This window comes from Periophthalmus magnuspinnatus, chromosome 5 (assembly GCF_009829125.3).
Source record: "Periophthalmus magnuspinnatus isolate fPerMag1 chromosome 5, fPerMag1.2.pri, whole genome shotgun sequence".
Taxonomy (NCBI): domain Eukaryota; kingdom Metazoa; phylum Chordata; class Actinopteri; order Gobiiformes; family Gobiidae; genus Periophthalmus; species Periophthalmus magnuspinnatus.
The window spans coordinates 33,964,107-33,981,425 of NC_047130.1; the positions used below are offsets into that span (position 1 = coordinate 33,964,107).

Genomic DNA, 17,319 nt, shown 5'->3' on the forward strand with positions numbered 1-17,319 from the left:
TGTGATGTCTCTGATGTTTCTGTGAGGTGTCTGATGTGTCTAATGAGTCTGAGATGTGTTTGTGATTTGTCTGTGATGTATTGGCGATGCGCCTGTGATGTGTCTGATGTGTCAGTGATGTGTTTGTGATGTGTATGCAATGTGTCTGTGATGTGTTTGTGATGTGTATGCAATGTGTCTGTGATGTGTTTGTGATGTGTATGCAATGTGTCTGTGATGTGTTGTGTCTGTGATGTGTTTATGATATTTCTGTGAAGTGTCTGAGATGTGTCTGATATGTGTCTGATGTGTCTGTGAGGTCTCCAATGTGTCTGTGATATGTTTGTTGATGTGTAGGTGATGTATTTGTGATGCACTGTGATATGTCTGTGATGTGTTTGTAATAAGTCTGTAATGTTTCTGATGTGTCAGTGATGTGTTTGTGATGTGTATGTGATAAATCTGTGATGTGCCCGATATGTCTGTAATTAGTCTGATGTGTCTGTGATGTATCTGTGACGTTTTTGGGATGTTTCTGTAATGTGTCTGTGATGTGTTTGTGATGTGTCTGTTATGTGTCTGATATGTCTGTGAAGTGCCTGATGTGTCTGTGAGGTGTTTGGGATGTTTCTGTGTCTGTGATATGACTGATGTGTTTGTGATGTGTCCGATGTGTTTGAAGTGTCTGTGACGTGTTTTTGATGTGTTTGTGATGTGTGTGACGTGTCTGTGATGTGCTTGTGGTGTTTCTGATGTGTCAGTGATGTGTTTGTGATATGGCTGTGATGTGTCTGTGATGTGTTTATGATGTCTCTGAGATGTGTCTAATGTGTCTGTAATGTGTCTGATGTGTCTGTGATGTATCTGTGAGGTGTTTGGCATATTTCTGTAATGTGTCTGATGTGTTTGTGATGTGTTTGTGAAGTGTCTGATGTGTCTGTGATGTGTTTGATGTGTCTGATGTGTCTCTGATATATGTGTGATGTTTCTGTGATGTGTTTGTGATATGTCTGCCATGTGTTTGTGCTCTTTCTGTGATGTGTCTGTGATGTGTTTGGGATGTGTATGTGATGTGTCCGTGATTTGCTGTGATGTGTCTGATGTGTTTATGATGTCTCTGTGATGTGACTAATGTTTCTGTGATGTGTCTGAGATGTGTCTGATATGTCTTTGATGTGTCTGATATAACTGTAATGTGTCTGATGTGTCTGTGATGTATCTGTGAGGTGTTTGGGATGTTTTTGTAATGTGTCTGTGATGTGTCTGATGTGTTTGTGATGTGTTTGTGCAGTGTCTGATGTGTTTGTGAAGTGTCTGACATGTTTGTGATGTGTTTGATGTGTCTGACGTGTCTCTGATATGTGTCTGATGTTTCTGTGATGCGTTTGTGATGTCTGTCATGTGTTTGTGCTCTTTCTGTGATTTATCTGTGATATGCTGTGATGTGTGTGTGATGTGCTGTGATGTGTCTGTGACATGTTTATGATGTCTCTGTGATGTGTCTAATGTGTCTGTGACATGTTTATGATGTCTCTGTGATGTGTCTAATGTATCTGTGACGTGTCTGTAATGTGTCTGTAACGTGACTGTGATGTGTTTGACGTGTCTGTAACGTGACTGTGACGTGTCTGATGTGTCTGACATGTCTGTGATGTGTCTGAAGTTTCCGTGATGTGTTTGTGATGTGTCTGTGATGTGTCTGTTAAGTCTGCGATGTGTCTGTAATGTGTCTGATATGTCTGTGAGGTGTCTGTGATGTGTCTGATGTGTCAGCGATGTGTTTGTGATGTTTATGTGGTTTGTCTGTGATGTGTCTGTGACATGTTTACGATGTGTCTGTGATGTGTCTGAGATGTGTCAGATATGTCTTTGATGTGTCTGATATCTTTGTAATGTGTCTGATGTTTCTGTGACGTGTTTGGGATATTTTTGTAACCTGTCTGTGATGTGTCTGAAGTGTCTTTGATGTGTTTGTGATGTGTCTGTTATGTCTGTGATATGTTTGTGATATGTCTGTGATGTGTCTGTGGCGTGTTTGTGATGTATCTGATGTGTCTATGATGTGTCTGATATGTCTCTGATGTGTCTGTTGTGTCTTATGTGTTTGCGATGTGTCTGTGGCGTGTTTATGATATCTCTGTTATGTGTCTAATGTGTCTGTAATGTGTCTGATGTGTCTTATGTGATTGTGATGTGTCTGTGATGTGTCTGATGTGGCTATGATGTGACTGAAGTGTGTATGATGTGTTTTTGATGTGTCTGACGTGTCTCGGATGTGTGTGATGTGTCTGTGATGTCGTTGTGATATGTCTGTGATGTGTCTGTGGCATGTTTGTGATGTGTTTGTGATGTGTCTGTGATGTTTCTGACATTTCTGTGTTGAAATTGTGATGTGTCTGTGATGTGTCTGTGACGCGTTTGTGATGTGTCTGTGATGCGATTGTGATGTCCTTTGATCTTTTTGTGATGTCCTTTGATCTTTTTGTGATGTGTCTTTGATGTGTCTGCGATGTTTCTCTAACGTGATTGTGTCTGATGTCTTTTTGATATGTCTGTGATTTGTGATTCTTCGATGTGTTCTATTTGTGTGTGATGCGTCTGATGTGTTTGTGATGTGTCTGTGATGTGCATGATGTGTTTGTGATGTGTTTGTAATGTGTCTGATGTGTCTGTGATGTGTTTGTCATGTGTCTGTGATGTGTTTGTCATGTGTCTGTAATGTGTCTGTGATGTGTCTGATGTGTGTGTCTGTGATGTGCCTGATGTGTCTGTAATTCAATTCAATTCATTTATTTTTGTAACACCCAAAATCACAACAACAGTTGTCTCGAAGGGCGTTCATGTTTTGGTTGATGGGGGAAATCGGAGTACCCGGAGGAAACCCATCCAGACACGGGGAGAAACATGCAAAACTCCACACAGAAAGACCTGGGCGACCCGGGGATCGAACCAAACCCTCTTGCTGTGAGGCATGAGTGTTGCCACTCAGCCATCGTGCTGCCTACACATAAAAACAAAACAACAGGAAAAATCAGACAAAACAAGAAAAATCGGCCAGGCGAGGAGGAGGAAGACCAGGCGAGGAGGAGGAGAGCCGGGCGAGGAGGATGAGAGCCAGGCGAGGAGGAGGAGAGGGTCCAGCTGTCAATGTAATGTGTTTGTGATGTGTCTGATGTGTTTGTGATGTGTCTGTAATGTGTCTGTCATGTGTTTGTAATGTGTCTGTGATGTATCTGATCGGTTTGTGATGTGTCTGTGATGTGTCTGATGTGTTTTGTGATGTGTCTGTAATGTGTCTGATATGTTTGTGATGTGTCTGATGTGCGTGTGATGTTTCTGTCATGTGTCTGTGATGAGTCTGTGATGAGTCTGATGTGTTTGTGATGGCAGGTTTTAAACAGAGACATCATGTAAACTAATGTGCAAAGACAGAAATAAGATAAACTGTCAAATGTGTGACATCATTTATCAATGTCAATTTGGCATGTTTATGTTCATTACATAAGATTCTCTTTTCTGAAATTAATGACATAAGTGAGGCAACCCAAAGTGAGGATACTTTTAAGTCGCTGAAACAGTAATGTAATAGGCTGAAGATGGAGTCAGTGACACCTGGAGATTGGTCAGGGTCAGGGTCACGGGTAAGTGTTCTGGAGAGTAGAATGACACAGAAAACTGTCCAAATATGTGTCGTTTTGATCTTTGGCCATTGACGCTGATATCCATTTTATAACCCGTTTGGTCTCACCCCTATCACGGCCTGTATGAGCGCGGTCTTGCCCTCCTCTTCGGTGGCCGTGTGCACGTCAGCTCCGTGGGCTAACGACTCTGCCATCAGTGGGATGTTGTGCAGGCGAGCGGCTCTGAGCAGCAGCATCGTGGGGTGCAGCGTGGCTCCTGGGTGCAGCTCCTGATGGTCCTCTGAGTCTGAAGGCTCCTCACTAGACGACTCAGACTCCTCCTCTGAAGAAGACAGGGATTTTCAAATGAATGAGGACAGGGATGTGTTTGTGCTGTGCTTTTGAGGTTTGAGCTCATAGACTATAGATAAATGGACACAGCTGGCGCGCTAGCCGCCACATTCCAAACAGGAAGTGATCAGGGCGCGCTTCCGGTTCCATCGACTCTCGTTCCAATTCACTTTCTGTGTAAAAACTGTGTCCCCTCTCTCTATAACTGACGACAGCAGCCATCATTTTGGTCTTAAATGTTCGTATTAACCCACTCTACATGATCTTGGGGTTTTTATTTCACTATTGTGTCTGTAAATCAAGATATGAACATTAATAACAGGCTGCAGGTCGCTCCTGCTAGCGTTACCAACAGGTTTGATTGACAGCACCGACCCACTCTGTGCTAAACCAGTGGTGTGGGCAGGAAGGGGCATTACCTTTAACAGCATCACTCCTGATTGGCTCTTTGGTTGCTATGATACTTGCAGTTGGAATTCCAAATATGGAACTCTGCTCGAAATTGGCCCCTATAACTGCTAGCCTTGGTGAGCTTCATTTGTAGCTGACCTGTGGGTGATGTTGCACTCACTTAGTTACTTCTTTATACAGACTGTGTTTATGTTAGTTAATTTTAACTCTCATTATAAAATCTTTATTAAGAAGTTCAATTTTGGAGGCATGATTTTGAATGGCATAGTGAAACTGCACCGCATGCGCAGCCAATCAGAGAGTTGCTTTTGGTGCTTACTTCCGGGTTTGCAGTTATTAGTATTAGTGCTGCTTTTACAGAACACAAAAAAGTTCAACTAAACCAGGAAGTAAAGGAACCACTTTTCTTTTTAAAATCTCTCTTTACTCTCTCTCTCACTGAAATGGTGCAAAGGATCATGGTTGTAAAGGAAATTAAAATATTGTGTGATTATTTTACCTTTTAGAAACCACGTGGTCTTGTAACTAAAACTTATTTGGTTTGGTAGTCGAAGACAGTGTTAGGAAACCTTTCATGCAAACCCTTTTGTTCCCTTTTGGTTGGTAATCTTGTTAAGATGTGTTTGTAATGTAAGTGAAGATGCAATCAGACCATACAGTTGGCTTTCAGATCCCTCTCCTTTGAAATGTATCACACCTTGTATTGTTTTGACTCCACATGTTGCATCCTGAGGTGATCAAGCTCATGAATGCCTCCAGGAGCTTGTCTGGCCACACCTCAGTAGGAGTGTCACATCCTTACTTTGAAATGTATGTCCTCTGGTCATCTCAAACTATATAAACCTGGTGATTTCCATCATTTGGGGGCTGACATTAGGGGGAGATGATGTCAGACCTATTTCTTGCAAGAAATAAACTCTTGTCTTTGCTTCAACATTTATCAGAGCCTGCAAAAGGAGTCTTATTTCCACAACAACGGTCTATGTAGTTCCCTCAAAAAGCATTTTACCAAAGGAGCGTGTGATATTGTGACTTTAGCCAATATCGTTTAGGTTGTTGTTACATCCCTGTTTTTTAGTGTTTTTAAATTATTTCTCATTAAAACACAGACCTTCTTCTGTGACGCTGTCCACGACTGATCCAAATGCTAAAACATCTGTGCTCCCGTCAGTGCTGCCCCCTAGCCCCGAGTCGCTGCTAAGACCAGCGGGACCTGAAGAGGAAATGACATCACATCAAACATAAACAGAAACACAGCCTCTAATCTGACACGGTCTAACCTTACACATTCTAATCTGACATGGTCTAATCTGACGTAGTTTAATTTAACACAGTCTAATCTGAATGAATCTAATCTGACACATTCTAATCTGAATTTATCTAATCTGACATGGTCTAAGTGACACGGACTAATCTGACACAGTCTAATCTAACACAGTGCAATCTGAATGAGTCTAGTCTCAGACGGTTTAATCTGAAACAATTTAATCTGACACAGTCTAATCAAACAGTCTAATCTGAATGAGTCTAAATTTACACAGTCCAATCTGAGAATCTAATCTGAATGAGTCTAAACTGACAGTCTAACCTGGCATGGTCTATTCTGAAACTGTCTAATCTGACAGAGTCTAATATAACACAGTCAAATTTGACATGGTCTAATCTGAAAGAGACTAATCTGACACTGTATAATCTGACATGGTCTAATCTGAAAATCTAATATGAATAAATCTAATCTGACAGTCTAAACTGACAGTGTAATCTGAATGAGTCTAATTTTACACGGTTTAATCTGAAACGGTCTAATCTGACACAGTCTAATATGAATGAGTCTGATCTGATACAGTCCAATCTGAGAGTCTAATTTGAAGGAGTCTAATCTGACATGGTCTATTCTGAAACGGTCTAATATGACAGAGCCCAATATGACACAGTCTAATTTGACATGGTCTAATCTGACAGTTTAATCTGAATGAGAATAATCTGACACTGTATAATCTGGCACTGTATAATCTGACACAGTTTAATCTGAAATGGTTTAATCTGACACAGTCTAATCTGAATGAGTCTAAATTTACACAGTCTAATCTGACAAGGTCTAATCTAATACTGTCCTATCTAAGAGTCTAATCTGAAACTGTCTAATCTGCCACAGTCTAATCTGACATGGACTAATCTAAATAAATCTAACCTGACAGTCTAATCTGAATAAATCTAATGTTACACAGTCTAATCTGACAAAGTGTAATCTGACACAGACCAATCTGAGAGTCTAATCTGAATGAGTGATCTGCATGAGTCTAATCTGACACAGTTTTATCTGACACGGTCTAATCTAAATAAATCTAATCTGACACGGTCTAATCTGAATGAATCTAATCTGACAGTGTAATCTGACAAGGTCTAATCTGAAAAGGTCTAATCTGACACAGTCCAATCTAAGAATCTAATCTGAATGAGTCCAATCTGATGCAGTCTAATCTGGCACTATTCTGAAACTGTCTAATCTGACAGAGTCTAATATAACACTAACTTGACATGGTCAAATTGCTTTTAATGTTGATTTTATGTTGTAAATTTTGTGATATTTTATTCTTTTATGTATTGTGAAGCAACTTTGAGTGTCTTGAAAAGCGCTATATAAATAATCTGAAAGAGACTAATCTGACACTGTATAATCTGACATGGTCTAATCTGACACAGTCTAATCTGAAAATCTAATCTGAATAAATCTAATCTGACACGGTCTAACCTGAATGAGTCTAATCTGACAGTGTAATCTGACAAATTCTAATCTGACAAGGTCTAATCTGACAGTATAATCTGACATGGCCTAATTTGAATGAGTCTAATCTGACATGGCCTAATCAGACTGCATCAGATTAGACTGTGTCAAAGTGATAAAGTCTAATCTGACACTGTCTAGTGTAACACATTCTAATCTGACAGTCTAATCTGACACAGTCTAATCTGACTCACTGCGGGGGCCAGATCCTGTGTCAAAGTAGGAGAAGAGTGAGTCGAGCTCGTCTGGACAGAACAGAGAGTCTCTGCGGAACTTTGCAGCAACTGAAAAACAAAAAGAGACAAAAAGAGTGAAACGTTTCAAACATCTGTTTAAAGAAACGACCTGAGTGTGACCTTAGTGACTTGAGTGTGATCGGAGTGTGACCTGAGCATGACCTGAGTGTGAACCACCGACCCTCACCCTGTTTAAAAAAATTACCTGAGTGTGATGTCACCCACAGTGCTCAGCTCCAGATGAAGCTCATCAAGGTTAGCAGTTATAAGGACCAGTTTTGAGCCTTTTGCATATTTGGAATTCTAACCGTGACTATCATTGCAACCAAAGAGCCAAATAAGAGCAAGGTTGTTAAAGGTAATGCCCCTCCCTGCACCACTGGTTTAGCAGGGAGCGGGTGCTTAGCAATGCTGTCAATCAAACCTGTCAATCAAACCTGTTGCAACCTCGGGGAATGAAGGCACCTGATTTGTCATATCAGGAGTCGTTGGAGCAGGAAGTGCGCCCATGCTCATTTACTGTTTGAACTGTGGTGGCTAACAGGTTAGCTATGTCCATTTATATATATAGTGTATGCTAGCGGGTTAGCTCTATCCATTTATATACACAGTGTATGCTACCAGGTTAGCTATGTCCAAACCAAAGCTTTGATCCCGGATTTCACCAGTGCAGACTGTTGTTGTGTCCTTAGGCAAGGCACTTACTTCACTCACATACCTACCACATACCTGTGCGTGGGGGCTGATGGCATAGATTAGCAGCCTCTCTTCTGTCAGTCTGCCCCAGGGAAACTGTGACTACAACAGTATGTTACCACCACCGAGTGTGGAATAATGTAATCATTGTAACCTGTTGCTATGGTTACCTGCACACAGCTTGGTGGCTGACCTGTTGCCATGGCTACCTGTAGACAGATTGGTGGCTGTCCTGTTACCATTGTTACCTGCAGACAGATTGGCGCTCCCCGGCTCATAGCGTTTACATTTCCGGCCTGTTTTGTTGAGGTGTCGCATAGAGCCGCTGCTCCTCTGGCACTTCTTCACCATCCACGGCCTGTGCTTCCTCTCAGCATCCATCAACGCAGCGCCCCCTAGCTTCTTCAGGAATCGCTTCTCCACATACTTGTATTTGATCCAGGCCTCCTTCTCCTGCCTGGAGGTGCACAGGTTTTAAAGAGACACATGTTTTCAAAGAGGGCACAGATTTTTAAAGAGGACATTTATTTTTAAAGAGGACAGATGTTTATAAAGAGACACAAGTTTTTAAAAAGACACATGTTTTTAAAAAGACATGTTTTTAAAGAAACATGTTTTTAAAGAGACATGTTTTTAAAGAGACATGTTTTTTAAAGAGGGCACATGTTTTTAAAGAGGACAGATGTTTTTAAGGAGACACATGTTTTTAAAGAGGACACATGTTTTTAAAGAAACACATGATTTTAAAGAGGACACATGTTTTTAAAGAGACATCTGTTTTTAAAGAGGACAAATGTTTGACCTGGTATAGTCCTGGTTTAGGTCCTGGTATAGTCCTGGTATAGTCCTGGTTCAATCCTGGTTTAGTCCTGGTTTAGTCCTGGTTTAGTCCTGGTTTAGTCCTGGTTTAGTCCTGGTTTAGTCCTGGTTCAGTCCTGGTTTAGTCATCCTCTCTTTGTTCACAACTGTACTTAAATGAAGGTGTTACCTGGGCAGGGAGGGGCTTACAGGGTGGGGCGGATCTTACATAGAGGAAGCATTGCTTACCTGGAGGAGCCGGGGCTGGGTTTCTTTGCTCCGACTTCATCACACGTGGCCTCATAAATCTGGTTTATCACAGTGTTCCCCAACTCACACATCAACTGTGAAAAGACAGAAGGAAGAGAGGAATGAGAATGAGGGAGGGGAAGAAGAAAGGATGAGAAGGAGAGATGGAGTGAAGGATGAGAAGGAGGGATGGAGAAAGAGAGAGGGAGGGATGAGAAGGAGGAGGTGGGAAGGAGGGATGAAAAGAAGAGAAGGAGCGAGGGATGAGAAAGAGGGAGGCAGGAATGGAGGGAGTGGGGTGAAGGAAATAGGGATGAGAAGAAGAGATGGATGAAAATGAGGGAGGGATGAGAAGGAGAGAGGGATGAGATGGAGGGAGGAATGAGAAGGAGGGAGGGATAAGAGGAAGGGAGGGGAAAAGGAGAGAGGGATGAAAAGTGAGGAATGAGAAGGAGAGAGGGATGAGAAGGAGAGAGGGATGAAGAGAGGGGGAGAAGGGAGAGAACGCGAGACTGAGGGAAGGTTAAGAAGGAGAGAGTGACAAAGAAAGAGAGAAGGCCATTTGCCCTAATCCTTTAAGTGCTAAATTTGGGATTGCCCCCATTGATTGCTCTGTATCAAGCAACGCACGAGATGTCTTTTACCTCACTCATTGCAAGAAGAGTCATTCTACTTAATTGGAAACAACAATCATCACCTACTTTCTCTAGATGAATAAGAGATGTCATGTATTTTGAGAACGAAACACTGACTTATTTTACCTGTACATTTGTTTTTTTTTGTTTTTTTTCTGGGTTTTCATTTTTTATTTTTATTATTAAGCCAGAGCCTGGGACAACGTCCCAGCGAGGGACTCATTAAAACCGCATCTGAAACCCGGAAAATGGTACAAATCAAGTAGTAAACATGCCCCGACATGCCAGTGAGTGGTGTCAAAAATTACAACTCAACGAGCTCTAATTGTCACCCAAGACCCAGAAAAAAAATAACGAAAGACAACTCGGCAGCGCTATCTCAAACTTTGATTTTCATTGGGCCAATGGGAGCCCAACTTGGAAAAAAGTCAACGTAAAAATATGAACATGTCAGGACATGACAAAAATCTCACACATGCAGTGTCCTATTTCCCAGCATTAATATACATTTTTTTCAAAATGTGGATCTGAACACATACATATACAATTTACATATGTCAGATTTTTTTTGCTCCACAGCGCCCCCTTGAACTTTTGAATTGGGCCAAAAAAATTACTTTGACGTAAACATTTGAAATTCGGCATGGGCATTTGGCTTGGCACACTGAACAAAAAAGCCATAGAAAACATACCTATCTTTGAAACTATGTTACCGTGGTAACATAATAAATGTGTCATTGAAATGAATGGGGTTCAGAGTACTGCACTTTGTTGTAGACTAAATAGATGCTCTACACTCATCAAACTATGGCCTAAAATTTAAGATTGGCAAAAAAAGTTCTATTTTCATGTGGAAAAAAATTTACGTATCAACATGACTCAATAGCGCCACCTCAAAATTTGAAATACATTACGGCAATGAGAGATCTTTTTCATCGTAGACAAATGAAATTTGGTACAAACATATAACATGTCAAGACAAGTAAAAAATTATATTATGACCCCACCCTAAACCCTACAGGAAGTCGGCCATTGTGGGTGGAACCCCATTTTTCCAAAATTTTACCTCTCACATTTGGATTTTTTGCACCTTGGATTTTCATTCAAGAAACTTGCAAATTGGTCAAAATGAACTAGACCCATGTGGAATTATAGGGAACTGTCTTGGATTTTTCTACATCATAAAATGTGGGTGTGGCCACCAATCAAAGAAAAAAGCTATATTTTGAAGTTTTCAATGGCCCATAACTCAAACATGCAGTGTCCTAATTCCCAGCATTAATATACGTTTTGTTCAAAATCTTGATCTGAGTGCATAGATATGCAATTCACATATGTCAAATATTACATTGCTCCACAGCGCCCCCTTGAAATTTTAAATGGCACGTAAAAAAATTACTTTGTCACAAAACTTTGAAATTTGGCATGAATATCGCTATTGCGATACTGAACAAAAAAGTCAAAGACACCATACCTCTATTTTCAAAGGTGTTGCCATGGCAACGTCTGACATTTCTCATTGAAATACATGGGTTTTGGTCAACAAGAACGAAAAATTATTACTTTGTCATAGACCATTGAAATTTGGTACACATATTCCTCTCATCATACTGAACAAAAAAGCCAATGAAGACATGTCTCTATTTCCAACCGTGTAGGCGTGACAATGTCATAAATGCTCTCATTGGAATGAATGGAGTAGTATTACTCAGTCGCTCATTTTGGGGGGAGGGGCGATGTAAGTGGGAACGAAAGGCAGGATCTCCGCGGTGGCGTGTACTCCGCGGTGGCAAGGGGTGGCGAGGGCCTTTATCACTGCTTGCAGTTTTAATTATTATTTATTTTGCTTGCGACTTTGAATTCACTTTTGACCCCCTGAACGTTAACGAAAAGTCAATTTTATTGTACCCAAAATTCAAGACTGGTGAAAAATTTATTATTTTTACCTGCGTTTATAAAAATTTTGAAAAATGTCTCGGTAGCGCCCCCTAAAACTCCAATGCATTTTTTTTGCAAAGTTTGACATACACATTTGAAATTTTGCACATACATCCTCCTTGACATACTGATCAAAAAAGTCAATGAGATCATACCTCTATTTGCAACTATGTTGCCGTGGTAACATAATAAATGTGCCATTGAAATGAATGGGGTTCAGAGTACTGGACTTTGTTGTAGACTAAATAGATGCTCTACACTCACCAAACTATTGCCTAAAATTCAAGATCGGCAAAAAATTTTGTATTTTGATTAACGTATCAAAATGACTCAATAGCGCCACCTCAAAATTTGAAATACATTACGGCAATGAGAGACCTTTTTCATCGTTGACAAATGAAATTTGGTACAAACATAGAACATGTCAAGTCAAGTAAAAAAATATATTATGACCCCACCCTAAACCCTACAGGAAGTCAGCCATTGTGGGCGGAACCCCATTTTTTCAAAATTTTACCTCACACATTTGAATTTTTTACGCATTTGATTTTCATTCAAGAAACTTGCGAATTGGTCAAAATAAATTAGCCTCATGTAGGATTATAGGCTACTCTCCTACATTTTTTAAAAATATAAAACGTGGGTGTGGCCAGCCTTCAAAGAAAAAAGAAGTTTTTTGAAATACTAAATGGTCCGTAACTTTAACATGCAGTGTCCTATTTTCCGGCATTAATATACGTTTTGTTTAAAACCTTATTTTGAGTGCATAGATATGCAATTTACATATGTCAAAAATTACATTGCTCCTTGAAATTTTAAATGGTACACAAAAAAAATTACTTTGTCACAAACATTAGAAATTTGGCATGGACATCCCTATTGCTATACTGAACAAAAAAGTTAATGACACTATACCTCTATTTTCAAAGGTGTTGCCATGGCAACGTCTGACATTTCTCATTGAAATACATGGGTTTTGGTCAAATAGGGTAAAAAATAATTACTGTGTCATAGACCATTGAAATTTGGTACACTTATTCCTCTCATCATACTGAACAAAAAAGGCAATACAGACATACCTTTATTTTAAACCGTGCAGGTGTGACAATGTCATAAATGGTCTCATTGGAATGAATGGAGTAGTATTACTCAGTCGCTGATTTTAGGGAGAGGAGCGATGTAAGCGGGAACGAAAGGCAGGATCTGCAAGGTGGCCTTTACCCCGCGGTCGCAAGGGGTGGCGAGGGCCTTTATCACTGCTTGCAGTTTTAATTATTATTATTATTATTTAGCTCGCGACTTTGAAGCCACTTTTGACCCCCTCAACGTTAACGAAAAGTCAATTTTATTGGACCCAAAATTCAAGGTTAGAGAAAACTTAATTATTTTCAAAATGACTCAATAGCGCCACCTCAAAATTTGAAATACATTGCGGCAATGAGAGATCTTTTTCATCGTAGACAAATTAAATTTGGTACAAACATAGAACATGTCAAGACAAGAAAAAAATTATATTATGACCCCACCCTAAACCCTACAGGAAGTCAGCTATTGTGGGCGGAACCCCATTTTTCCTAAATTTTACCTCTCACATTTGAATTTTTTACGCCTCGAATTTTCATTCGAGAAACATAAAAATTGGTCAAAATGAACTACACCCATGTGGGATTATAAGCAACTCTTTTGGAATTTTCTAAGTTATAAAATGTGGGTGTGGCCAGCCTGCAAAGAAAAAAGCCATTTTGTAAAGTTTTTAATTGCATGTAACTCACACAGTTAGTGTCCTACATTCCGGCATGAATATACTTTTTTATTCAAACTGTTGATCTGAACACATAGATATACAATTTACACAGGTCAGACAATAAATTGCTCTACAGCACCCCCTTGAACTTTTGAATTGGACCAAAAAAATTACTTTGACATAAACATTTGAAATTTGGCATGGATATCCCTATTGCTATACTGAACAAAAAAGTCAATGACAACATACCTCTATTTTCAAAGGTGTTGCCATGGCAACGTCTGACATTTCTCATTGAAATACATGGGTTTTGGATAACTGGGATGAAAAATTATTACTTTGTCATAGACCATTGAAATTTGGTACACATATTCCTCTCACATATTCCTCTCAACATACTGAACAAAAAAGCCAATGAGAACACCTTTATTTTCAACTATGTTACCGTGGTAACATAATAAATGTGTCATTGAAATGAATGGGGTTCAGAGTACTGGACTTTGTTGTAGACTAAATAGATGCTCTACACTCATCAAACTATGTCCTGAAATTCAAGATTGGCAAGAAATGTTGTATTTTGATGTGCAAAAAAATTAACGTAACAAAATGACTCAATAGCGCCACCTCAAAATTTGAAATACATTACGGCAATGAGAGACCTTTTTCATCGTAGACAAATGAAATTTGGTACAAACATAGAACATGTCACAATTTACTAGACCCATGTGGGATTATAGGGAACTCTTTTGGAATTTATGGAAGTTATAAAATGTGGGTGTGGCCAGCCTGCAAAGAAAAAATATGTTTTTTGAACTTTTAAATGGCCCGTAGCTCACACATGCAGTTTCCTATTTTCTGGCATTAATATACATTTTGTTCAAAATCTTGATCTGAGTGCACAGATATGCAATTTACATGTCTCAAATATTATATATATATATATATATATATATATATATATATATATATATATATATATATATATATATATATATATATATATATATATATATATATATATATATATATATTTGAAATACATTGCGGCAATGAGAGACCTTTTTCATCGTAGACAAATGAAATTTGGTACAAACATAGAACATGTCAAGCCAAGTGAAAAATTATATTATGACCCCACCCTAAACCCTACAGCAAGTCGGCCATTGTGGGTGGAACCACATTTTTTCAAAATTTTAACTCTCACATTTGGATTTTATCCGCTATGGATTTTCATTCAAGAAACTTGCAAAATAGTCAAAATGAACTAGACCCATGTGGGAATATAGGCTACTCTCCTGATTTCTTTGAAGTCATGAAATGTGGATGTGGCCAGCCTGCAAAGAAAAAAAGGTTTTTTGAAGTTTTAAATGGCCCCTAACTGCACTAATGCAGTGTCCTATTTTCCAGTATTAATATACGTTTTATTCAAAATCTCATTTTGAGTGCATAGATATGCAATTCACATATGTCAAATGTTACATTGCTCCACAGCGCTCCCTTGAAATTGTAAATGGTACGCAAAAAAAAATTACAAACATTTGAAATTTGGCATGGACATCCTATACTGTCCTATACATTGCTATACTGAACAAAAAAGTCAATGACACCATACCTCTACTTTCAAAGGTGTTGCCATGGCAACGTCTGACATTTTTCATTGAAATACATGGGTTTTGGTTAACTAGGATGAAAAATAATTACTGTGTCATAGACCATTGAAATTTGGTACACATATTCCTCTCATTATACTGAACAAAAAAGCCAATCAAGACAGACCTCTATTTCCAACCGTGCAGGCGTGACAATGTCATAAATGGTCCCATTGGAATGATTGGAGTAGTATTATTCAGTCGCTGATTTTGGGGGGAGGGGCGATGTAAGCGGGAACAAAGGCAGGATCTTCGCGGTGGCGTGTATCCCGCCGTCGCAAGGGGTGGCGAGGACCTTTATCACTTTAATTATTATTATTATTATTGATGACAGCTGGACCCTCTCCTCCTCCCCGCCTGGCCCTCCTCCACCCGCCTCCCTCTCCTCCTCGCCCGGCTCTCCTCCTCCTCGCCCGGCTCTCCTCCTCCTCGCCCGGCTCTCCTCCTCCTCGCCCGGCTCTCCTCCTCCTCGCCCGGCTCTCCTCCTCCTCGCCCGGCTCTCCTTCTCCTCGCCTGGTCTTCCTCCTCCTCGCCTGGCCCTCCTCCACCCCCTCCCTCCTCTTCGCCTGGCCGATTTTTCTTGTTTTGTCTGATTTTTCCTGTCGTTTGATTTTCCTGTTTGTTTTTGTGTGTAGGCAGCATGGTGGCTGAGTGGCAACACTCATGCCTCACAGCAAGAAGGTTTGGTTCAATCCCCGGGTCGCCCAGGCCTTTCTGTAAGGAGTTTTGCATGTTTTGCATGTTTCCCCCATCAACCAAAACATGAACACCCTTCGAGACAATTTTGGGCGTAATTTTGGGCGTTACAAAAATAAAATGAATATAATTTAATTGAATTATTATTATTATTATTATTATTATTGTGGTTGCTGTTGTTTATTTAATTTATTTATGCATTTATTTTCATTAATATATATTTCATCCTTGCTTTGTTTATTTGCAATAACACTATTTCTATGATATAATAATGATATGAATGTAAATCTCTTGTTAACTCCTGAAAATCATGTTGTATTGAATTTAAGGGTATGTCTTGCTGGTCAGATGTACTTGAACATTGTACTAGAACATTGTTTTGCAGATAAACAATAAATAAATAAACAAATAAAAAAAGAGAGAAAGAGAGAGGGAGAGAAAGAGAGAGAGAGGGAGAGCTGCACCTTAAGTAACTCCGGCTCCCATGAATCCAGAGTGAGCGAGCGCACTTTAGAGCAGTGAACCCCCAAACTCCTGAAACACACAAACACAACATTAAAGCCACAATGTGGCACAGCTGCTGTTCCTCAGCACTGAATTAAACTTTTCTATCGCAATGGAGACACAGGTGAAGCCACCAGGTCAGTCACAGGTCACATGCTCATTTGTGAGGGTATCAGAGGCATAATACTTCCTACAATAGAAGCAGTGTACTAAAACAATAACATCTCCAAGAAGACAAGCTGGACCCCTCACACAGATGTTACACACTGTAGTTTTAACTACAGTAATGTATGATGTCATACCTGTGGATGCCGGAGCACTCGATACAAAGCAGGATGCCTAGGTTGATGGATGCCCAGCAGGGGTTGCTCTGGCCACAGTCGCAGCACACCTCATTACCGGGCAGAGTCTGGACCCTCTGCAGAAGCCCCTCCCCCCCTCTGGACTGAGTGCGCTCCATAACCCTCTCCCGTGGCTCAGAGGCAGAGTCAATGGAGCTGGTGGAGGGAGAGGCTGTACGGTCCAAACGCTAAAGCAGGACAGGACTCGTTAGAAAGAGTCTTAAAGTCTGAGGATTTTATTGTCTCAGGGTATTATTGTTTTAAAAACATGAAAAACATGAAGTCATTAAAGTCTGAGGGTCTTACTGTTTTAAAACCATGAAAAACACAAGTTAATTAAAGTCTGGGGGTCTTACTGTTTTAAAACCATGAAAAACACGAGTTCATTTGAAACAGTTTGGTCCAAAGTTGTTCCTCACTTACCTTATGCATTCAGAACAGCCCAGTTACTGATGAGTTTATAAGCACTTCTAAAAACTCTCAAACAGTGCTGACTTGTAAAGCTAACAGCAACTACCATGCTAACGGGCACTTTCTGACTCTTACACAATAAAACGTGTCATATAGATGAAGACAGAACACAGTGGACTTCGGGGTGTGATGCTGACCAAAGTTACACAGTTTTCTGAAGTTACATAAGACTCAACACAATAAACATTTGGACTTAGTCTAGACACCCAGGATTTT

General features: G+C 40.0%; 1 protein-coding gene across 2 annotated transcripts in view; it reads right to left on the bottom strand.

Moving 5' to 3' along the window:
* Window positions 1–17,319, bottom strand: part of LOC117371655 (arf-GAP with coiled-coil, ANK repeat and PH domain-containing protein 3-like) — a 53,661-nt gene that overhangs the window by 12,041 nt on the left and 24,301 nt on the right. For both annotated transcript variants that reach the window (XR_008648694.1, XM_055221616.1), the window contains exons 11-18: window positions 16,594–16,820; window positions 16,252–16,321; window positions 9,126–9,220; window positions 8,249–8,535; window positions 8,112–8,180; window positions 7,341–7,430; window positions 5,473–5,574; window positions 3,728–3,942 (exon numbers count right to left, since the gene is read on the bottom strand). Coding sequence is in view for 1 of the 2 variants with exons in the window: in XM_055221616.1 (XP_055077591.1) it covers window positions 3,728–3,942; window positions 5,473–5,574; window positions 7,341–7,430; window positions 8,112–8,180; window positions 8,249–8,535; window positions 9,126–9,220; window positions 16,252–16,321; window positions 16,594–16,820 (1,155 nt within the window). In the remaining variant the exon portion in view is untranslated. The remainder of the gene's footprint in view (window positions 1–3,727; window positions 3,943–5,472; window positions 5,575–7,340; window positions 7,431–8,111; window positions 8,181–8,248; window positions 8,536–9,125; window positions 9,221–16,251; window positions 16,322–16,593; window positions 16,821–17,319) is intronic.